The sequence below is a fragment of the Symphalangus syndactylus genome, chromosome 8, assembly GCF_028878055.3.
Source record: "Symphalangus syndactylus isolate Jambi chromosome 8, NHGRI_mSymSyn1-v2.1_pri, whole genome shotgun sequence".
In the NCBI taxonomy this organism is placed as follows: domain Eukaryota; kingdom Metazoa; phylum Chordata; class Mammalia; order Primates; family Hylobatidae; genus Symphalangus; species Symphalangus syndactylus.
The window spans coordinates 105215748-105239908 of record NC_072430.2 but is presented as its reverse complement, the minus strand read 5'-3'; the positions used below and the strand labels follow the sequence as shown (position 1 = coordinate 105239908).

Here is a 24161-nt window from a genome sequence, read left to right as displayed (position 1 = left end):
TGTTACTAAGTGAAATAGGCCAATCTGAAAAGGCTACATACTGTATGATTCCAACTATATGACATTCTGGAAAATGCAAAACTGTGGAGACAGTAAAAAGACTAGTGTAAAGTCTATTTTATAAGAAACCAGCACTTTCCTTCAAATGACACCATAAAAAGAGTGTAAAGACAAGCCACAGTGTAAAGAAGATATTTTTTCTGAGAAGAAACTTGTAAAAAAATGTTCAATGTCATTAATGATTAAGGAAATACAAAGTAAGACACCTCTCTTCAGTTTATACCCATTGTTTGAGAAAGATTAAGGAGTTTGGATAAAACCAAGTGTTGGTGGAAATACAGATCACTAGGAAAGCTTAAATAATAAGGAGGATGAGCACACACTTTGGAAAGTTTGACACTATTTTCTAATAAATCCATTTAAGTGTTGACAAAAATTACATATATTTAAATGAAAAACAACTGTTTCAAAAACTTAATGAGGAGGGCATTGTTTTATATTTTTAATGTCTGGCTTCATTGAAGGCAACTGGATTTTCTTATCTGCTTCACGCATTCCATTAGTCAATATGAGAACTTGTTATCACATCATGTCGTCTCTGGCATACCTCACTGTACACTCTTGTTTGAGAATCAAAAGTTAATTAATGTCTTAGTATTATTACGAAGTAATTTTGACCTCAGGGATCCTAGCAACCCTCAGGGCACATATTGGAAATTGCTGTGGTAGGAAGTAGGATACTAGAAATGAATGTTCACTGTGTTGTAGGTAGCAGTTGATATTTAAAGAAGAGATTGAAGAATGTCAGTTAAGTCAGGATCTGTGAAGAAAGCTTTTTTTTTTTTTTTTTTGAGACTTTATCACTTTATCACTGAGGCTGGAATGCAGTCGCACAATCTGTGCTCACCACAACCTCTGCCTCCCAGGTTCAAGCAATTCTTCTGCCTCAGCCTCCTGAGTAGCTGGAACTACAGGCGTGTGCCCCCATGCCCGGCTAATTTTTTGTATTTTTAGTACAGATGAGGTTTCACTGTTAGCCAGGATGCTCTCGATCTCCTGTTCTCGTGATCACCTGGCTCAGCCTCCCAAAGTGCTGGAATTACAGGTGTGAGCCACCGCGCCCGGCCAAGAAAGCTTCTACCATAAAACAGCTGTTTAAATCTCAACCTCAACAATTGTACTTTTCATCTTTGCTTCAGAAAATAAATATAACCAATAAACTCCCTTTAGTCCTCCCTCCCCAGGGACAACTGTTGCTAGGAATTGAATGCATATCCCTCTAATCTGGGGTTTTGCTATGGTTTTGTATTTTTACATAGATGTCTGTGTATCTTTGAATAGCATGTTAAAACTTATATAAACAGTTTCATAGCCTGTTTTCTTTACTATGTACTTCTAAATATTTTATATATAAATATAGTTAAACCTTTATGCAAGGATATGAAGGGTACAAATCTAAAGTTTTTTGTTAAAATTTTTTTTCTGTTAATTTTGTTTTTTATTCCTAAATGTATATTGCATTTTTTCTTTCAGAATCATTGAAAAATGGCTCTGCTACAGGTGGTGGAAATAAAGTTTATTCTTTTCAGAATAGAAAACACTCTGAAAAGATGGCTAAATTAGGTATGTTGCTTTTCTGATTTCTATAACTATTACTCATCTTTCCTAAGGTAGATTTAACCACATTCCCCATGATTATTATACCACTACGTTTCCTAAAAGAATGAGAGAGATTCCCTATGGTTTAAGAAATAATGAGACATTCCTTAAAAGAAGGATGTTATATTAAGCACAATTAAGTTCATTTGTTTTTTTCATGCTCAGATGTCTTCTGTTTTCAGCTAGATTATAAGCTTCTTGTAGTATGTGCACAGTCTTTTGTTTTTCTTTAGTCCTCTCCAATGTAGCTTAGTTTCTTTTTTTTTTTTTTTTTTAAAGGTGGAGTCTCACTCTGTTGCCCAAGCTGGAGTGCAGTGGTGCAATCTTGGCTCACTGCAACCTCCGCCTCCTGGGTTCAAGCAATTCTCCTGCCTCAGCCTCCTGAGTAGCTGAGACTACAGGTGTGCTCCACCACACCCGGCTAATTTTTTTGTATTTTTAGTAGAGAAGGGGTTTCACCTTGTTGGCCAGGTTGGTCTCAAACTCCCAACCTCAAGTGATCCACCCACCTCAGCCTCCCAAAGTGCTGGGATTACAGGCATGAGCCACCATGCCCGGCCATAGCTTAGTTTCTTCACAAATTTTTTTGAAGTAACAAGTGAGAGTCACATGGAGATATTCTGAATTGATTAAATAAGAGTTTTGCTGGGCACGGTTGCTCATGACTGTAATCCCAGCACTTTGGGAAGCTGAGGCAGGAGGCAGGCAGATCCCTTGAGGTCAAGAGTTTGAGACCAGCCTGGCCAACATGGTAAAACCCCGTCTCTACTAAAAATAAGAAAAATGAGCCAGGCATGGTGGCATGCGCCTGTAGTCCCAGCTATCCAGGAGGATGAGGCAGGAGAATCGCTTGAACCTGGGAGGCAGGGGTTGCAGTGAGCCGAGATTGTGCCATTGCACTCCAGCCTGGGTGACGCTCTAGAGCAAGACTCCATCTCAAAAAACAAAATTAAAAAAAAAAAAAACCCAGAGTTGTACTCTATATATGGAAAAATCTTGTTTATATTACAGAAAAATGCTTACATAAAATTATTAGGAATGATCTTCTAACATTTTTCTTACTTGAGTTACCACCTATACCAATTATACTTCAGTTGCTGATTTTCAGAGAACTAAGCTGTAATAAATTACATATAACCTTAAAATTAAACTGTCAATTATTTTTCAAAATTCAGGCCAGGCATGGTAGCTCATGCCTGTAATCTCAGCACTTTGGGTGGCCAAGACAGGAGGATCACTTGAGGCCAGTAGTTCAGTACCAGCCTGGGCAACATAGCAAAACCCTGTCTCTACAGAAAATTTAAAAATGAGGCTGGGCATGGTGGCTCATGCCTGTAATCCCAGCACTTTGGGAGGCCGAGGCGGGCGGATCACGAGGTCAGGAGATCGAGACCATCCTGGCTAACACGGTGAAACCCCATCTCTACTAAAAATACAAAAAAAAAAAAAAAAATTAGCTGGGCATGGTGGCGGGCGCCTGTAGTCCCAGCTACTTGGGAGGCTGAGGCAGGAGAATGGCGTGAACCTGGGAGGCAGAGCTTGCAGTGAGCCAAGATCACGCCACTGCACTCTAGCCTGGGCGACAGAGTGAGACTCAATCTCAAAAAAAAAAAAAGAAAATTAAAAAATTAGCCAGGCGTGATGGTACATGCCTGTAGTCCCGGCTACTTGGGGGGCTGAAGCAGGAGGATCACTTGAGCCTAGGGGTTCGAGGTTGCAGTGAGCCATGATCACACCACTACACTCCAGCCTGGGTGACAGAGTGAAACCCTGTCTCAAAAAAACAAAAACAAACAAAAAATCAGATGGCACTGTATTTCAATCTTGTGGTATGAGGGGGTCATCATTTTTGAAAGCAGTAAGGAAAGGAAATAATATATGTGAAAGCACTTTGAAAATTATAAAGGTATATAAATATAAAGTTTGGAAATACCAAAAAGTCAGGAACAAAAGTATAATAATTATCCACCTGGTAAATGTAATAGTTGAAAAAGAGGACTTATAATGTATAATTATAAAACACCTATGGATATTTCTTCAGTGGTTTGTTTTTATTCAATCACTGTAGCCAATGACACATGTAAACATTCAAGGTCAAGTAAAAATGAAATATGTTAAATGTTGACACTGATGAGGAATATATGAGAAGTAATTATAAAACCTGTGTTTCTGAATATAAGTTAATCAATTGCCAAAATCAGTTTAGTTTTTCTAAAATGTGTAACATTAAATACATTACTGATTTTGAACATAACATGGTACATACAATAATTTACATTAATTGATGTGTTTCTTAGTATTTATTATCTACATCAAGAAATTAAGTTTTTTTGGTTGGGCGTGGTGGCTCGCTCCTGTAATCCCAGCACTTTGGGAGGCCGAGGTAGGTGGATCACTTGAGGTCAGGAGTTCAAGACCAGCCTGGCCAACATGGTGAAACCCAGCTCTACTAAAAATACAAAAATTAGCCGAGTGTGGTGGCACACACCTGTAATTCTGGCTACCTGGGAGGCTGAGGCAGGAGAATCACTTGAACCCAGAACGTGGAGGTTGCAGTGAGCCAAGATTGCACCACTGCACTCCAGCCTGGGTGACAGAAAGAGACTCCATCGAAAAAACAAGAAATTAAGTTTTTAAATCTATAAAAATGACTGAATCCTGTGTCAGAGCACTGCAAAACCAGAGAAGAAATGCTGATGTAATTATTAGAAAGATAAAATAGACACCAAGACCAAAATGAAACCCTAGGACAATGGTGCAGGACAAAGAAATACCACTGGAGAAAGAGGAGAATTATTATTGTAAAGTGAAATAGAACTCACAGGAGTAATCAAGTAGTAGTTCTCCATTTGGAGAATTAGCATGCTCATAACTTAAAGATGATAATGTGTTGTATTTGTAAGCACTGCATAAAACTAGAATATTATCCTCATTCTGCGCATTTCTGTCATCACATCTGAAAGAAATACACATTTTAAAGTCATGAGAAGATAGTTTTATAGATATTTAGTCTTTATTATTATGACCATGAAATTTCAGGAACACAGTTTGACAGACTGATCAGACTTTCTAAAATCTTTGTTTAGTTATGATGCTCTTTAATGAATTTCACTGACTCATTAAGTATTGTTGCTAATTGTGTTTACATCTACATATATCAGTAAAATAGAATGCCTTAATATTTAATAAATAACATAATCTGCTGGAAAATCATATGTTATTCTGAGTATAAATGATGATTTTGGCCAGGCATGGTGGCTAACACCTATAATCCCAACACTTTGAGAGGACAAGGCAAGAGGATCGCTTAAGCCCAGGAGTTTGAGACCAGCCTGCGCAACATAATGAGACCTTATCTCTATAAAAAAAAAATAAAAAATAAAGATTTTCATATAATTGGGCTAACCAAGATACAGGGCTAGAAATAGACTATAGGTTAGATAGGAAGGCTTTGTAAAATACAGAGAATGTATCTAGAGTAAGAAAATAAATGTAAACAAAAGAGCAAAAGTAGAAGTACCAGGTAGAGAAGAAAGTGAGGAGTTCAATCAGGCTGGAGAAATAAATGGGTAAATTAAAAATAGATTGAGATCCAGCAATCCCACTACTGGATATATACCCAAAGGGTATGAAATGAGTATGTCGAAGAGATATCTATACTCCCGTGTTCATTGCAGTATTATTTCACAATATCCAGGATATGGAATCAACCTAAATGTTCATGAGCAGAGGAGCAGATAAATATAAATGAGGTAAAAGAAAATAACTATCTTTTTTAAAAAATTAGAAAATAGATTGGTTAGAAAGGACCAGATAATAGACTAATCTAAAGCTATCATTAGACAGAGACCAGTTTATTGTGTAAAATACAATATAAATGAATTAATAGAATAATGAATATAAAGATACAAAATTTATGCCCTATTTTTTTTTCGCAAGCCCACAAGTAACATCTTAATTTTTTTTAAGGGCCTCACTGTATTGCCCAGGCTGGAATGTGTGGTGTAATCTCGGCCCGCTGCAACTTCCACGTCCTGGGCTCAAGCGATCTTCCTGCCTCAGCTTCCCAAGTAGCTCGGGCTAAAGTCACATGCCACCACAACTATAGAGACAGTTGCCCAGTCTGGTCTCAAACTCCTAGACTCAAGTGATCCACCCACCTCCGTCTCCCAAAGTGCTGGGATTATAGGCTTGAGCCACCATGTCCAGGCCTAATTTTCTATTAATAGAGTCAACAGCCATGCCATTACATTTCATTTAATATCATCAAAAACAAATATGACATAGGAGCAAGAAAAGAATGATAAAAACTGTACACATGCATTGAAAGTGTGCATGTAGATGATTAATACAGAGCAAAGGTCAGCCAGCTTTTTCTGTAAAGGGCCAGACAGTAAATATTTTCAGCTCTGTGAGCTAGACAGTCTCTGTTGTGACTACTGAACTTGGCTGTTGTAGCTGAAAAGCAGCCACAGACAATATGTATGGATGGTGTGGCTACGTAAAACTGTGCTTAAAACAAGTGGAAAGGCTGGGTTTGGCCCCATAGACTTATAGCTTGCTGACCCCTGACATAAAAAAAACACTGTAACTTTTTGCCATTCATAGTCATAACTGAACAAAAAGTTACGTGTTAAATAGTGATTCACCACTGGGCGTGGTGACTCGTGCTTGTAATCTTAGCACTTTGAGAGGCCGAGGTGGGAGGAGAACTTGAGGCCAGGAGTTTGAGACCAGCCTGAGCAACATAGGAAGACACAGTCTCTACAAAAATTTAAAAATTAGCTAGGCATGGTGGCGCATGCCTGTGGTCCCAGCTATTTGGGAGTTTGAGGTGGGAGGATGGCTTGGGCCCAGGACGTCAAGGCTGCAGTGAGCCATGATCACGCCAGTGTACTCCTAGGCGACAGGTAGTTGTACTAGGCATTGTGCCTGGTGCTTATTAGACATGTTGAGTCATCCAAGAGGTGTTGGAATGTCTGCCTATCTCTGTGTGCTCACAAAAATGACTATCTTAGCCGGGCGTGGTGGCTCACACCTGTAATCCCAGCACTTTGGGAGGCCAAGGCAGGCAGATCACGAGGTCAGGAATTTGAGACTAGCCTGGCCAGCATGGTGAAACCCCGTCTCTACTAAAAATAAAAAAATTAGGTGGGCATGATGGCACACCTGTGTAATCCCAGCTACTTAGGAGGCTGAGGCTGGATAATTGCTTGAACCTGGGAGGCAGAGGTTGCAGTGAGCTGAGATCGCACCACTGCACTCCAGCCTGGGCAACAGAGCAAGATTGTATCTCAAAAAAAAAGAGACTATCTTGTTCTTAATCCTCTTCAATCCTTCCTTTTTCTTCTTTTCTCCCTGGCTCCTTTGTAGTTTAATAGTTATTTAAAATCAGGTGGAGCATTTTTGTGTTTCAGTATAAAACCAAAATGATCTCAGCTAAGTTGCTTTTGTTGCTTCTTTTCATATGAAGTTGTTTCCCTATCCTGTGAATCAGCCTTTAATCCAAAAATGACATAAAGAGAAGAGCAAGGACTGAGCCTTAAGTATGCCTAGAATGTTGAGGAGGCTGAGGACAGTGAAGAAGAGATGGAATAACCACAACCAGTAGCTTGGGAACGAGGATAATGTCATAAGACTCAAATGGAGGAATTAATATCAAGGGAAGATTAAAAAAAAAAAAAAAAACTTAGTGAATCATATAGAAGACCGAAGAGATTAAGAAAAAAGAAGCAGCAAATTCATTTGTAGAGATTGTTATGAGTATCTTGGGTCAGTTTCAAGATTGGAGGATAAAAATGGGGGCAGGTGAGAAAGGTTTAGGAGCCAGTAAAATGGCTTTCACTTGTACAAATTTAACTACACCGTCTCCATTTAGAGAAAAAAAGAAAAAAGGCAGTTACTTTGGTATGTGCCCTTTTTCTTAGTGAACAGTGTCCCAGTGTGAGAGTTAACTTGGAAAAGGTAAATCTGTTTCTTCATTTGGGTTCATTTTCCACATGCCTCTCGTGGTGTGAGTGTGAGAGCATCATTAAAGATAACAATTATATTTTTTTATTTAAAATGGCCTCTATTATAAGTGATTTGGTCTTTGGTCTTTAGAAAAAAAAAGCGAGAGAAAGAAAATTGTTAAAGTAAAAATAAAATGGCCCCTAAACAAAAGACCACTATTTCATTTATTCTCGGTTGAAGAAATGGCCATCTGTTCAACACTCTATTTTATGTATTATTTATATGTATTATAGACTTTTTGGCACAAAATAAACTGTTCACACTTTATGGAAGATTTAAAAGATTTTAAAGTATAATTTTAATTCTGCACAGTTTTCACTTGATTTTAGATCTCACTTTCTGGCCCTTCTTTCTCACCCCCCATCAAAGATGTGCCTCAACTATATATGGTAAGAAATGAAAGGAACGTAAGTGGTTGATGGAGAGAAGAGTATGGTAATTAGAGAAAGCAGCAAGGTCAAAGTTAGTTATTTGTATTTTTTTTTTAAAGAAATCTGTGGGTAATATGAAGGAAAATTTGAAGATGCTGGGAAGACAGCTAATAAAGGTGAAAGCAGTATTACTCCTAATGTGGGTAGGATTATTTTTCTAATAAAAGTAACAGAGGTTTTTAAAGAATTTTTGTCAGCGAAGTAAGGTTATTTCCCTCTTTATCTACTGTTGTCCTTTAAAAGGTTTTTATATATTTCTTTGTTTACAGCTTCAGAACTAGCAAAAACACCAAAAAAAAGTGTTTCATTCAGTTTGAAGAATGATCCTGAGATTACGATAAACGTTCCTCAAAGTAGCAAGGGTAAGACATCACATTAGTTCTTTGAAAAGAGTTTTCATAGTTGCTTCAAGATAGAGCATGTTACTTTTTTCCTTGTTTGTGAATTTTTATATATTTTCTTCTTTTCTGAAAATTCATTCAACAAAATGCAATTAATATTTCAACTCATGTACCTTAGTATACCCGTGTTTAGCAGTCAATAAGAGGGAAAAATATCTGTGCTAACTGAAGTTGTGCAAATTGACAGGGTTAACCAGAAATAGTCTTTAAGTCCTGTTGTCATTTGCTTGAGTTAGCCAATTATTTATAGAAGATTTGGCTTTGGGAAATACTATGTGAAATAAGGCGTTTGGAGTTTGGAAGTCTTACAGGTTGTGGAGCAGCTGTTTTTGAATGATCCATTCTAACTAGATTAAAAAGTGTACATTTTGTTGCTCTTTATTTATATTTTTCTTTTTGTTTTTGAACACCAGTGTCACTTGCCGATATTTCTATTTTTTTCATTTTTTAGAGACGGGGTCTCGCTATGTTGCCCAGGCTGAAGTGCATTGGCTATTCACAGGCACAATTACAGCACACTATTAAAGCCTTGAACTCCTGGGCTCAAGTGATCCTCTAGCCTCAGCCTCTCATGTAACAGGGCCTATAACCACACCGCATTGTGTCTGGCTCCATTGTACTTTTTTTTTGAAAAGGAGTATCGCTTTTCACCCAGGCTGGAGTGCTGGAGTGCAGTGGTGTGATCTTGGCTCATTGCAACCTCTGCCTTCCGGGTTCAAGCAATTCTCCTGCCTCAGACTCCTGAATAGCTGGGATTACAAGTACCTGCCAACATGCCCAGCTAATTTTTGCATTTTTAGTAGAAATGGGGTTTCACCCTGTTAGTCAGGCTGTTTTCTAACTCCAGACCTCAAGCGATCCTCCTGCCTTGGCCTCCCAAAGTGTTGGGATTACGGGCGTGAGCCACCGCTCCTGGACAGTTGTACTTTTCAATAATCAAAATTTAAAAGGGTTCCGTTTTTCTTGTTAGAATGCTACAGAAATGCAGGAAGTAGCTGTTAATAATGTGAGTAATCATGAAACTAATAGTGATAATCCTCCGGTGGATATGGAATTAATTTATAATTTAGTAATAATGTGGTGGCTTCTATGTAGAAGCTGCAACTTTGCTTTTTTTTTTTTTTAAATTTTTAATTTTTTGAATAGACACAGGATCACGCTGTGATGCCCAGGCTAGTCTTGAACTCCTGGCCTCAAGCAATCTTCCTGCCTTGCCTCCCAAAGTGCTGGTATTACAGGTGTGAGCCACCATGCCCGGCAAACTTTACTTTTAATGAAACTAGACCACAATGAAAAGTGAAGTGTCCATAGTAAGTCATGGCTTTTTGTTCATTCTTTAGGCCATTCTGCTTCAGACAAGGTTCAGCCGAAGGTAAGCAATTGACTAAAAAGCAAAAGCCTTAGTGTTACAAAGTAAGACATGATGAAAAATCGCCAGAAATTCAATGAAAAAAATTGATCTCTTAATTTATATAGTGCTTTGTAATTTACAGATATTTGGCAGTGAAATACCTAACTTATAGATGGAGAATTTGAGGTTCAGAGAAGTGAAGTGACTTGTGTGAGTTCACTTGACTAGGAAGGAGAACAGCTAGAAAATGAAGCCAGGCCTCCCAGACCCAACTGTTGTGCTTTTTCTGCTGTGTGTAGCTGGCCTGAAAATTTTTGGGGTTTTGCTTTTATGTATCATGTTCTGTTTCATTTGCAGGGGGGAAGAGGGCAGTGTTGTGCAGTTTGATCCCAAGATGCATTAGATCCATTACTCTATCTTTTTATCTCCTCCTTTGTGGGGTTTTTTCTTTGTTTGTTTGTTTTTGAGACAGAGTCTTACTCTGTCGCCCAGGCTGGAGTGCGGTGATGTGATCTCGGCTCACTGCAACCTCCACCTCCCAGGTTCAAGTGATTCTTACACCTCAGCCTCCTGAGTAGCTGGGATTACAGGTGCGCACCACCACGTCCGGCTAATTTTTGTATTTTTAGTAGAGGCAAGGCTTCACCATGTTGGCCAGGCTGGTCTTGAACTCCTGACCTCAAGTGATCCACCCACCTGGGCCTCTCAAAGTACTGGGATTACAGGTGAGCCACCACGCCTGGCCTCCTTTGTGTTTTTGTGGTATAATTTTCTCATTATGCCTTTTCAAGTGGTGAGTGTTCCGTGAAAGGGCCACATATGCAAAGCATCCCCCAAATGCCAAAGGAGCCAAGAAACCAAAGGACAAGGCAGACAAGTTTAGTTTGTCTGTAAAGGGTATTTTATTAGAGACAGAAGCATGGTCTTGGGCAGCCACAAGACAGGTAGCTCTCTGCACTGTTACTCCCCAGACCCACGGCTTACATACCATAAGGAAAGGGGATACATGTTCCAGCAAGATAATTAAAGGCAACCCTCTTTAATTGTCAAGAGGGCAAGAATGCTGTATGCATTGTAGCCAGTAATTTGTGTGATAATATCAAGGTTGACATGTTCTTTCACAGAAGGCAGTAGTACATAAAGTAGGAATCAGGAGGCATTCATGAGACTGGGGCTAATCAGAAGTTAACATGATGGATTAGCATCCAAGATGGAGTCACTTTTGTCTCCACAGTCAGTATAGACATTTAAGGCCATGGTTATGGCCTATGCAGGAATGTCCTATTTAGACAAGTCTAGGTATGGGATTAGACATGCCAGACTTTCATTTGTCTTTAATAATGCTTTTTTCTTATGTCTTGTGTGTTGTATCACTATAAAAGGAAAAAAAAGAAACTCATTGCCATAATCCAATCAAGAATTTAGATTATTTTTTCTCAAGTTATAGATTATAACCCATTAGAAGATATTGTCAACTCTCCCAAAAAACCAGAAAAACCTGTTGATGAAACAAAGCTACCTATCACAATAAGGGACAACATCATTGTGACAGAATCTTAGTGTACTATCTTAGAAAAGCAAGTTCAAGAGAAAATATATGTAGGGCTTGGGGATCCTGGGCTCAAATGGCTTAAGGCAGGTTTTTCAAGATGGTAAACTGATTGGGATTGGGCAAAGTTAGGGACAAGATATTTTAGGATTGGTAGACACAGTGAAGATCGTGTCTTAAAGTGTATCTTGATAACTAAACTGTTGATAAGATAAGCTGTTTGCCCTAGGAGTAATCTGTTGTCCTGATAGGAGAACAGTTTGCCCAAATGAGCAAACTGTCAAGAGAGATTAGTTTGCAGAAATTTTCTATAGCAAGTAGGAAAATTATTTATTGGTCTTGTCTTTTTGAGCAGGAATTTTCTGCAACGGTTATTTTGACACAGGTGTTGTGAATTCTCAGACTTAAGCTGTGTAGATATATATAAGTTGTCTCAATACTCAATCTTGAAATCAGTTTAATAGGACATAAACTGGATTTTTAACAAATGAAGTAGAACAGAATTTTAAATTTCTGTTTTATAATTTTTTTAGTTATATATACATGTCTACTGGGTCAAGATGACAAAATGTAAAAATTTTTGAGGATCTTTATCAAAAAAGTTTGAGACATACTGTAATTCCATTGGTAAGGGATTAGCTCAGTTATTAGCGTGCTATTCTTTTTTTTTTTTTTTTTTTCCCCTGAGGAAGAGTTTCACTATGTTGTCCAGGCTGGAGTCCAATGGCGTGACCTCGGCTCACCGCAACCTCCACCTCCCAGGTTCAAGCAATTGTCCTGCCTCAACCTCTCGAGTAGCTGGGATTACAGGCATGCACCAGCACGCCGGGCTAATTTTGTATTTTTAGTAGAGACGGGATTTCTCCATGTTGGTCAGGCTGATCTCGAACTCCCGACCTCAGGTGATCCGCCCACCTTGGCATCCCAAAGTGCTGGCTTACAGGCATGATCCACTGCGCCCGGCCTAGAGTACTATTCTTAAAATCAAATCAGATTTTAATGACACCAGCAATCTATCACAAGACAATAAACTTAAATTTTTTTTGTCATATTGTCATGTTGACAAAATCACAGGGTACTTTAACTTTTTTATCAGTACTATTAGAAATTTACATGTATGTAACAGTGGATGTTTTAATGTGCTAACAACTTATGGTATTAAAGTATTCTATAAAAAAACAGACTTTGTACTTCTATAAAAAGTTATAATTTTTTAAATACAGAAAGTAAGAAAGTGTAAATCTCTCTTTCTCTCCTCAAAGAATGTAATACTTTAACACCAGTAAATTTCTAGCACATTAAAAGGCCCATTGCCATATACATAGGGGTGCCCTTTCCCTTTCATATTTGTGATTGCTATAGAATACTATCTTCTAAAAAAATACTCTATTGGGCTGGACGCTGCGGCTCACACCCATAATCCTAGTACTTTGGGAGGCTAAGGTGGGCGGTTCACTTGAGGTCAGGAGTTTTAAGACCAGCCTGGCCAACATGGTGAAACCCTGTTTCTGCTAAAAATACAAAAATTAGCTGGGCATGGTGGCACGCGCCTATAATCACAGCTACTTGGGAGTCTGAGGCAGGAGAATGATTTGAACCCAGGAGGTGGAGGTTGCAGTGAGGTGGAGTGAGCCAAAATCACGCCACTACACTCCAGCCTGGGTGATGCAGTAAGACTCTGTCTCAGGAAAAAAAAAAAAAAAAACATATATATATATATATATATATATATGCACACACACATACACACACATATATATACACACATATATATACACACACACATATATATATTCATTCTACTAATCTGATAGGTGGAAGTAGTTCAAAAGGCTGATATACTCATGTTTTTTCTGTACATAATACAGTATATCCATACTTTACAAATAATGTAGAATTCAATTTCTAGAATCACTCTAGTAATCCTTTGGAATTTGTTTCTTTTGTTATACCCTTTTTTTGCTCCAAATAATTCATTTGTCTTAATCTTCTAGTTCTAGGAACTAAGCTCATCTAGTTCTAATGCAGTCTATTGAAAGCAAAATTTTTTTCTTTTTTTCTAGCTTCTTTCACTCAGATCAGTCATTAACTTCCATGTTATTATTTAATGCTTTTTCTATTTTTAAACAGAACAATGACAAAAGTGAATTTCTGTCAACAGCACCTCGTAGTCTAAGAAAAAGATTAATAGGTATGTATTTCTTTTTACATGACGTTTTTATAAAAAGTAACATCTAAACAAGAGGCAATAATAGTTAAGTATATAGGTTCTAGACTTAGACTGCTTGGTATTTTGAATCTTTGGCTTTTAGTTGCAACACTTAGCACCATGTCTTTCACATTGTAGTCAGTGTATACTGAAGTCAGCTAAAAGGTCTTTCCAATGAAATAACATGCCTTTTAATTGTTTTGAGACAGTTTGGAAATTATTCTACTGATTTATTTGGAAATTTTATAATGAAATAATATTAAATATTCATAGTTGTACTGAATGCTAAACAAAATCAAGTAAACAGACATGGCTTCTGCCTTCTAGGAAATTAAAAATCATTTCAGATTTTTGAATATTTAACTTTGGGGCAAATGACTGGACCTTTATATATCAGGAAGATGTCAACACCTTTCATAATGCTGACCCTTGACAATAATAGTATTAGCCAATATTGTTAAGTTCAGCCTAACATCAGGGCTTCATACTTCATAGCCCTTTCTTTTCATGGTATGGATTTCATAGAGTTGTTAAAACTGTATTTTTAATCACCATAAAATTGGTAATGCTAAATGATTTGGTATATTAAAGCAGTAAAAGATCTGTATAGTTGTGATTGTTATTTCATGTCAACTATATCCCATGTCTTATGTTTTCTCCTCATCCCAAAGATGGGTTGTTTTTTAGAGAGAAGGTGAACTTCCCTCTTCCTTCTTAATCACCACAAAACATATATACCTGCATGGGGGAAGCATACATGTAAAGAAGGTAGAGATACTTTCTGGTACCTGCCACCACTTCTAACTGTGCATATACCATGAGTAGCAGTCAGTGCACATCTGAATCTGCTAAGCTATGTATGCCCACAAAATCAAGCCTTTTTTTTTTTCTTTTTTTTAATATCTACATTTGTTACATGCTGACTTGGGATAATCCTCTGCAGTATGTCTATTGTTCAGAATAAATATGCTGATTTGTTTAAAGTTTTTTTCACTCATATTTTGGAAGTTAGCTTGTAAAAACAGTTTTATGCCTGTTGAGTGTGAAACTGGCTTTATTCTTATTTGATAAGTGTAAAACTAGCTATATTATTTCTGGGGAGTTGTAGGGGTGAGGTTGTGGTTTGTTTAAAAAGATAATTCTTGAATCAACTCTGGGATGGTGTATGTGTATGTATTAGTAATAATTATAATAAGTACCATTTATTGAGTGCTATATTAGTATGACGTTTTCAGTAGGCAGCAACAGAAAATTCTGTAATGGTAGTTTAAGCCACAGACATTTAAGTATCTCACATCAAAACAAGTACGGAGATGCAAGTTCCATGGTTGATATATCATTAAGGACCCAGATTCTTCCTATCTTTTTACTCTGCCACCAGCATTTTTCATCTTTAGGTTTGATACTTCATATTGCAAAATGGCTTTCATAGCTTTAAACGATGGGTATAAATAGGGGCTTTTCTTCCGTAATTGAGGAAAATCTTTCCCAGAAGCTGCCAGCTATTTTCCCTCAATTCATTGGTCAAGGGGTCACATAGTCAACCATAGTCGGAGCAGAGGCTGGGAAAGCAGGTACCGAGAAGAGGAAAAAGGCAGTTACCATGATTCATCCCCTAGGATGAGGCATATTGCCATATTTTGCAAAATTGGAGTTCTGTTAGCAAGGAAGAGGGAAAGAGAATGGTGTTAAGTACGATTAACAATTTCTATCACAGTTCCTGTGTGTCAGGCATTATTAGTGGCTTTATATACATTTCAATGTAATCTTCCTAATGGTTTATTAAACTATGTACTATTAATTTGATAAATAAACTGGTGCTGAGAGAATTTGTTAATTAGCTCTGGTGAAATCATGAGCAGGTAATGACAAAACCAGAATTCAGACTCTTACTTCAGAGCCCCCACTCTTTGCTTTACCCCACAATGCCTCTCTTGTCAAACCATGAAATTGTCTGAATTGCTATTTTTCCCCCCACAGTTCCAAGGTCTCATTCTGACAGTGAAAGCGAATATTCTGCTTCCAACTCAGAGGATGATGAAGGGGTTGCACAGGAACATGAAGAGGACACTAATGCAGTCATATTCAGCCAAAAGATTCAAGCTCAGAATAGAGTAGTTTCAGCTCCTGTTTGCAAAGAAACACCTTCTAAGAGAATGAAAAGAGATAAAACAGTAAGTGAAGAGAGAGACTTTAACCTTGAAGAAAAATTGTGTAGTATCTCAAAGATAGGCTACCCTAAGAGATCCACATCTCTCAAAATAGTACTTTTTATTCACTTTTCTATATTTTCTCAGCCTTCCACATATTCCCACATATATTTGTTTCTACTTCTGAGCTTTCTTTTTCTGGGCTGTCTACATATTCATGAATTAATACCATAGTATATGCTAAATAGTATATGCTAAAAGTGACATCTCAATTCCGTTGTATAAAAATGAACTTTTTAGGCTGGGCGCGGTGGCTCATGCCTGTAATCCGAGCACTTTGGGAGGCCAAGGTGGGTGGATCACCTGAGGTCAGGAGTTTGAGACCAGCCTAGCCAACATGGTGAAACCTTGTCTCTACTAAAAACACAAAAATTAGCCAGGCGTGGTGATGTGTGCCTGTAATCCCAGCTACCCGGGAGGCTGAGGCAGGAGAATTGCTGGAACCCAGGAGGCAGAGGCTGTAGTGAACCAAGATCATGCCATTGCACTCTAGCCTGGGCAATAAGAACGAAACTCTGTCTCAAAAATAAATAAATAAATAAATTTTTAAATAAGCTATGGGATTAGAATAAAAAATAACAAAAAATAAAAAAATGAACTTTTAAGTAAATATTGATTGGACAATTGGAGGCATGAGTTCTCAGTGTATCTTGTTTTTGTACCATTGTCGATGTATTCAAGTCAGTGTAATGAATGATGTGGCTAGGGACCCATGTTGAGTCATTTGGAGGAACACTGCAGCCACCTTGGTTTTAGAAAAGGCTAATTATCCTGGTGCTCTGTCTAAAGGTTCAGAGCAATTGAGGAGCCTACTGCTTAAATAGCTTTCTGTCCCTTCCTTACCACGCTAGAGTTTAGTCCTGCCCAAAATCAGAAGAACAAATAGTGTGAGAAGAAAATTTCACTTGACTGGAATAGTAGGCCAGTTTTTGGTTTGTTTGTGGGTTTTTTTTTTCTTTTGTTACCTTGCAGTTGATTTCCTCCTCATTTTCACAGTACTTCAGCTATGCTAATATTAAAGGATTTGCTAAGACCATTTGAGGCCAGGCATGGTGGCTCATGCCTGTTATCCCAACACTTTGGGAGGGCAAGGTGGGAGGATTGCTTGAGGCCAGGAGTTTGAAACCAGCCTGGATAACATAATAAGACCCTGTCTCTGCGAAAAAAAAAAAAAAAAAAAAAAAAAAAAAAAAATTAAAAAAGTTAGTCAGGTGTAGTGGTGCATACCTGTAGTCCCAGCTACTTGGAAGGCTGAGGTGGGAGGATCCCTTGTGCCCAGGAGGTTGGGGGTACAGTGAGCCGTATTTGCACCGCTACACTGCAGCCTGAGTGACAGAGTGAGACCCTTCCTCAATAAAGAAAGGAAAAAAAAAAAAAAGACTTACTTGAGGAGAAACAAAGATCTTGATATGTAAAACCATCTCTCTTTTTTTAGTCTAAATGGAAATTACATATTGTAACTTAGGAATCATTTTTAGGAACAGACTACTACTTCACCTAGTCATTTCTTTAACTTATATGATCCTAGTAATTACTCAGTTTTATTACTGAAATTAAATATGCTTGGTCCTTAACTGGTACTGTTGCTTTAAAAAGAAAATACTACCAAGTAAAGAATTTCACGTGTCCTATTTTACATTAATATTACTGTCTGATTTTGATATAAGACAGATATCTGAAGCTACTAAGGACTGACTACTCTGTTCACTTTCAGAGTGACTTAGTAGAAGAATATTTTGAAGCTCACAGCAGTTCAAAAGTTTTAACCTCTGATAGAACACTGCAGAAGCTAAAGAGAGCTAAACTGGATCAGGTATGTTGCAAGGAATGTTACTTCTAAATTTTTTTTACTCTGTCCTGAAAAATATGCTACATAAGCAACAGATTTGAAAAGTATACACAAGTAGAATTATTGTTCTGATCAAATGAAACACAAGTTAATGTGATTATTACTTCTTTTATTATATAAACAGTAAATAGGCCGGGCACACCTGGCTCATACCTGTAATCTCAGCACCTTGGGAGGCCAAGGGAGGAGGATTACGTGAATATAGGAGTTTGAGACCAGCCTGGGCAACATAGGGAGACCTCGTCGTTACTAAAATTTAAATAAATAAATAAATAATTTACTGGATTAGACAGACTATAATTATGCATTTTTCCCCTCTTACTCGTTTATTATTTCTTCAGGATCTATGACAATCATCAGGGTCATAGTTCCTTGATATCCATTTACTGTTTATCTCTGTTACTCATTTAACCTATATGTATTCACTAAACCTCACACTGGTCATAAAACAGCAACTGCAACCTGACTTTCTCTCAGTTACAAACTTTGCAAAAAGTAGAGGATATTCTACTTGAGGATATTATGGAAAACCTGCCCAGTGTGGTAAAGTAACAAGATTACTATGTACCATGGTTCCAGTAGCTCATTTTACAAAAAAAAAAAATAAATACCATACAGTTATACTTGCTGGGGTTTTACTTCTCTATGAGAGGAGACAGAACCATCTGAGTGAGAAAATCTTTGTCCGTAGTAATTGCAATTGATAATCTAAGTCCTGGCTCATTGGTATTGAGACTCGGATCAGAGAATATAAGCAATATGGGAGAAGGACACATGAATCTAGGCTCACAATAGGACTTCATCAGACTTAGAGGCAAAAAGATCTCTAAGAGGATGAAAGAAACACCTGTCAGTGAGGGAGAGGAAAGCCTTTCATTGGTCGTAAACATAGCATAGCTAACCAGTACAATCTTCAGTAGCATGTGACAATAAGCATTTATTTTTCATGTCTGCAAGTGAGTCAGAGGTTGGCTGATCTAGGATTTGCTCCATATTTCTCTTCCTCGTTGGACCAGCAGGCTAGCCGAGGCATGTTATCCTCATGACAGTGGCAGAGGCATAAGAGAAAAGTGGGAAAACACACAATCTCTTACAGCCCAGGCTCAAAACTAGATTGTCAGTTCTGCTTCATTCTAGTACAGCTGGATATTGGGGTCGAAAGTGCAGTTTTCCATGAATATTAATTAAAGTTTGAAATGAGGCTGGGCATGGAGGCTCACACCTGTAATACTAGCACTTTGGGAGGCCAAAGCGGGAGGATCACAAGGTCAGGAGTTTGAGAGCGGCCTGCCCAACATGGTGAAACCCCATCTCTACTAATACTACAAAAATTAGCCAGGCGTGGTGGCACGCGCCTGTAATCCCAGCTACTCAGGAGGCTGAGGCAGGAGAATCACTCGAACCTGGGAGGTGGAGTTTGCAGTGAGCTGAGATTGCGCCACTGCACTCCAGGCTGGGTGTCTCAAAAAAAAAAAAAAAAAGTTTGAAATGAAAGTACATACATGAGATAACATTCTAGCGTTCACACTCAAGTGTGAGTATGCTCAGATAATCTAGTGTAAATGACTTCTGGAAAAGATATTAGTGCGTTCTCTGCTTTTTCAGGGCTCTGAACTCAGAAGAGATAAGAGAGTTGTTTTTTTTTTTTAACTACCTATTTAACAATTTTACTTAAAGGTAGTTCTGTTTGCTTTAACTGTGACTAAATAAACACTGTACAAGCCAGAGTACCTGGAATATTCATCACAACTCTAATCTTCAGTATTTAAAGAATATTTTACTTGAAAGGTGGTGGAATCATGAAAACATGGTAGTGCCAAAGTGAAGAACCATATGTAGCTTTTTGCTAGAGTTTTCATTTCAAAAAATGATCTCTGATTCATCAGCATGAATTTCCAAGTTTGGGGTACAGGGCAATGCACTTTCCTCAGTTTGTTTATATTATTGTTTTTAAAAATTTGCAATACTTACCAAAGATAAAGGATTTGTTAGAAACAGCTTTTGGAAGAGGAGCAGTGATATAGATTTATTTTACTAATGATAATAGTAAGTAAATTATAAAGAACTTTTAATGTTTTCTGAGAAATTAAAGCCTTATTCTTGGAGTTTATAATCATTTAAGTGGTTCTGGACAAAACTTACCAAATTCTTTACTGTTATTACTAAAAAGAATGTTAACAATTTTAAGAAAACAAACAAATTTTTTTTAAGAATTTTGTTTATCAGTTGATATACTCATTGCCAAACCAGATTAAAGTAATATTCCAATTGGATTGGCTTCTTCTAAGCTCTACTTCTAAGGAAATTGTTTGGATTGATTTGCTGTCTGTGGTTTGAGAATGACTTTTTTCCCCTCCTCCTTTTTTTTAAAGCAAACTTTGCGTAACTTATTGAGCAAGGTTTCCCCTTCCTTTTCTGCCGAACTTAAACAACTAAATCAACAGTATGAAAAATTATTTCATAAATGGATGCTGCAATTACAGTAAGTATTATCGTTACAAACCCTTGTAAAATAAAGAATAATATATATTTACATGAATATATTAAAGTAAGTTAACATTTTTCTTTTTACAGTGAGTTTGAGATATTTAGTCATATATAAAAATAAATGTAAAAATAGACATTATGACTCAGATATAGAAATGTCACTTTATTGTATGACTCTTCCCAGAAATTCTACAGTTTTTAAGAAATTTGTGTTTATCAGACTTGACAGCCATTGATAAGATAAATAGCATTTCTTAGAATTATGTTATTGGTGTAAAAAACTTGAATATTTCATTTGTCAAGATTAATAAATATAACAATTAGAAAAAAAAATTAGAAAGTTTTCCACAGCATAGTTCTTGAAATGAAAGGATAATATTTACTTTAATCTTATGTATGTGTACTACAGACTTTCAGAATTTTATGAACAGATTTGTTCTATAAGCATTAGTTTACTATTTTAACATTATTTCCTAGAATATTTTTTCACTTTTATTATTTTCACACACCTCAGATTAAATTTTAAATTTCCATTAAAACGCCTAGAAGAATGATTGAAATCAAAACATAATACTTTCTTTTTATGATAATTACTTTTATCCTTGCAGTTAAAAAGACTTGAACATAAGGAAGTGCTTAAAATGTACACTAATGTGAATATACATGCACACTCACAGTTACATTGTCACTGAGGTAAATAAGAAGGTAGATCCATGGGCCAGGCACTGTGACCCATACCCATAATCCCAGTGCTTTGGGAGGCCAAGGCAGGAGGATTGCTTGAGCCCAAGGGTTTGAGAGACTCTGTCTTAAAAAAAAAAAAAAAAAAAAAAAAAAGTTATGCTAGGAAGGTAATGATTAACTTGCTGCAAGAACCTCGGCTTCTCTCAATAACTATTTATGGATCTATGCATTATAAATTTGTAAGCTCTTCACTCTAATCCCATCCCCAGCCCATCATTATTTTTTTCTCCCAGTATGTCAACTTAGATAACTTAATTTGCTTTGCTTCTCAGATGAGACCTTATAGTCAGCAAGTTCACTGGAATTGCTAGCTCTCTGAATTCCTTGCCTCTTTATTTCTGCAGCTTTGACCTTGGTAATCTCTACCTTTGGAGGTTACCTCTTTTCTGTTCTTCCATTTCTAGGTTATCGTGCATTGCCAGAGAGCATCATATAAATACTGTTTCTGCTTGACCTTCGTAAACAATCACGGAGTTGGACTTTAGCTTGACCTCTAGTGCTTGGTGTTCTGGGTGGTCTCATTCACTCTTCTGGCTTCAGTTGTTTTCTGTATATGAATAACTCATGTAACTGTTAACCTCCAACCCATACCTCACTCTCAGTAGCAGACCTGGATATCTGAATGTATATTAGAAGTTTCTACTTGGATGTCCTGTAAATAATTCAACATACATAAAATTAAACTCATCTGAAATCCACTGTTCCCACCTGCCCCTGCTATCCAGCAGAGTGAATGACTGAATGTTAGTCACTCCATTTGTGTAGTTGCCTATGGCAGAAAACTGAGTCATTCTTTTTTTTTTTTTTCTTTTCTTTTTAAGAGACAGTCTCACTCTGTCACCCAGAATGGTGTGAATACAGCTCAAGGAGCCCCAACCTCCTGGGCTCAAGCAATCCTCCCACCTCAGCTTCCCAAATAGCTGGGTCCATAGTTGTGCGCCACCATTCCTGGGCTAATTTTTTTTATTTTTTATTGTGTAGAGATGAGGTCTCACCATCTTGCCTAGGCTGGTCTCAAACCCCTGGGCACAAGCAGTTCTCTGCCTTGGCTTCCGAAACTGCTGGGATTACAGGCGTGAGCCACAGCGCCCAGCCCTGAGTCATTCTTCAGTATTCTTTTCCTCACTCTCCACATCTAATCAGTCTCCAAATCTTATTGGTTTGACTTTCTATAAAGTTCTTGACATTTTAACATTGTTCTCCATGACAGCTAAGTTAATCTTCCACAGTTTTGTTCCTTCCTATCCATTCCCCAAATATAGCCAATGTGATCTTTCTGAAAAGAACATGTTACTTTCCTACTTAAAACCTTTCTGTTAACCCCTCATTAGTTACTTTTAAATGCTCGTTCTTGGCTGGGCACGGTGGCTCACGTCTATAATTCCAGCACTTTGGGAGGCCAAGGTGGGTGGATCACCTGAGGTCAGGAGTTCAAGACCAGCCTGACCAACATAGTGAAATCCTGTCTCTACTAAAAATACAAAGTTAGCCAGGCTTGGTGGTGCATGCCTGTAATCCCAGCTACTTGGGAGGGTGAGGCAGGACAATTGCTTGAACCCGGGAGGCGGAGGTTGCAGTGAGCCAAAATCATGCCACTGCACTCCAGCCTGGGTGACAGAGCAGGACCCCATCTCAAAATAAATAAATAAATGCTCATTCTCCTTGGAAGAGTGAATTAATGGTTTAGTATGACTTACCAAGTCCTTTGTTACTTGACCTCTTATCAATTTCTATCAGTTTCAACTCTGCTTCAGCCTGTAAAACTTTTTAGGACTTTTTTTTTTTTTTTTGAGACAGAGTCTTGCTCTGTTGCCCAGGCTGGAGTGCAGTGGCACAATCTCGGCTCACTGCAAGCTCCGCCTCCCGGGTTCGCGCCATTCTCCTGCCTCAGCCTCCTGAGTAGCTGGGACTACAGGCGCCCGCCACCACGCCCAGCTAATTTTTTTGTATTTTTAGTAGAGACGGGATTTCACTGTGTTAGCCAGGATGGTCTCCATCTCCTGACCTTGTGATCCGCCTGCCTCGGCCTCCCAAAGTGCTGAGATTACAGGCGTGAGCCACCGCGCCCAGCCTTTTTAGGGCTTTTATTGGCAATGGTCTCCCTTGCCTCCAGTCATCTGTCATCTGAAAAGTAATAGAAGCTACAGTGAAGCTACTGAACAAATTAGAACTAGAAGCTTGGTATACAGATAATAAAATTGTGCCTTTACCTTGTATGAGTTTGGAATAAATATTTATTTATTTATTTATTTATGATGGAGTCTTACTCTGTTGCCCAGGCTGGAATGTGGTGATGTGATCTCAGCTCTCTGCAACCTCCACCTCCCAGGTTCAAGCAATTCTCCTGCCTCAGCCTCCCAAGTAGCTGGGATTACAGGTGCCTGCCACCATGCCCAGCCAATTTTTGTATTTTTAGTAGAGACAGGATTTCACCATGTTGGCCAGGCTGGGCTCGAATTCCTGGCCTCAAGTGATCCACCTGCCTCGACCTCCCAAAGTGCTGGGATTACAGGCGTGAGCCATCATGCCCGGCCAATAATTTTAAAAAAAATAGTTTTTTTTTTAGGAAGGAAGAGGAAGAACTGGGATGGCTGAATCACTAAATATTGATTCCTGGCCTTGCACGGTAGCTCATGCCTGTAATCCCATCACTTTGAGAAGCTAAGGCAGGCACATCACCCGAGGTCAAGAGTTCGAGACCAACATGGTGAAACCCCGTCTCTACTAAAAATATAAAAATTAGCCAGGCATGGTGGTGGGTGCCTGTAATCCAGCTGCTCGGGAGGCTGAGGCAGGAGAATCGCTTGAACCCGGGAGGCGGAGGTTGCAGTGAGCTATGATGGTGCCACTACACTCCAGCCTGGGCAATAGAGCAAAAAAAAAAATTATTATTAATTAGTTAATTTTTTTTTACAGACACTGTCTTACTCTGTTGCCCTGGCTGGAGTGCAGTGGCACCATCATAGCTCACTGCAGCCTCAAACTCCTTGGCTTAAGTGATCCTCCCAGCTCAGCCTCCTGAGTAGCTGGAACTGTAGGCACCTGCCACCACACCCAGATAATTTTTTAATTTTTTTCTTCTTTTTTTTTTTCAAGATGGAGTCTCGCTCTGTCGCCCAGGCTGGATTGTGGTGGCAGGATCTCAGCTCACTGCAAGCTCCGCCTTCCGGGTTCACGCTATTCTCCTGCCTCAGCCTCCCGAGTAGCTGGGACTACAGGTGCCCGCCACTGCGCCCAGCTAATTTTTTTTTTTTTGTAT

General features: G+C 38.3%; 1 protein-coding gene across 2 annotated transcripts in view; it reads left to right on the top strand.

The window, feature by feature from the left end:
- The window catches only part of ORC2 (origin recognition complex subunit 2), a 56201-nt gene that overhangs the window by 13510 nt on the left and 18530 nt on the right, over nt 1-24161 (top strand). For both annotated transcript variants that reach the window (XM_055290159.2, XM_063644940.1), the window contains 7 exons: nt 1534-1623; nt 8372-8464; nt 9844-9875; nt 13534-13594; nt 15593-15786; nt 17537-17635; nt 20044-20153. In XM_055290159.2, coding sequence (XP_055146134.1) covers nt 1534-1623; nt 8372-8464; nt 9844-9875; nt 13534-13594; nt 15593-15786; nt 17537-17635; nt 20044-20153 — 679 coding nt within the window. The remainder of the gene's footprint in view (nt 1-1533; nt 1624-8371; nt 8465-9843; nt 9876-13533; nt 13595-15592; nt 15787-17536; nt 17636-20043; nt 20154-24161) is intronic.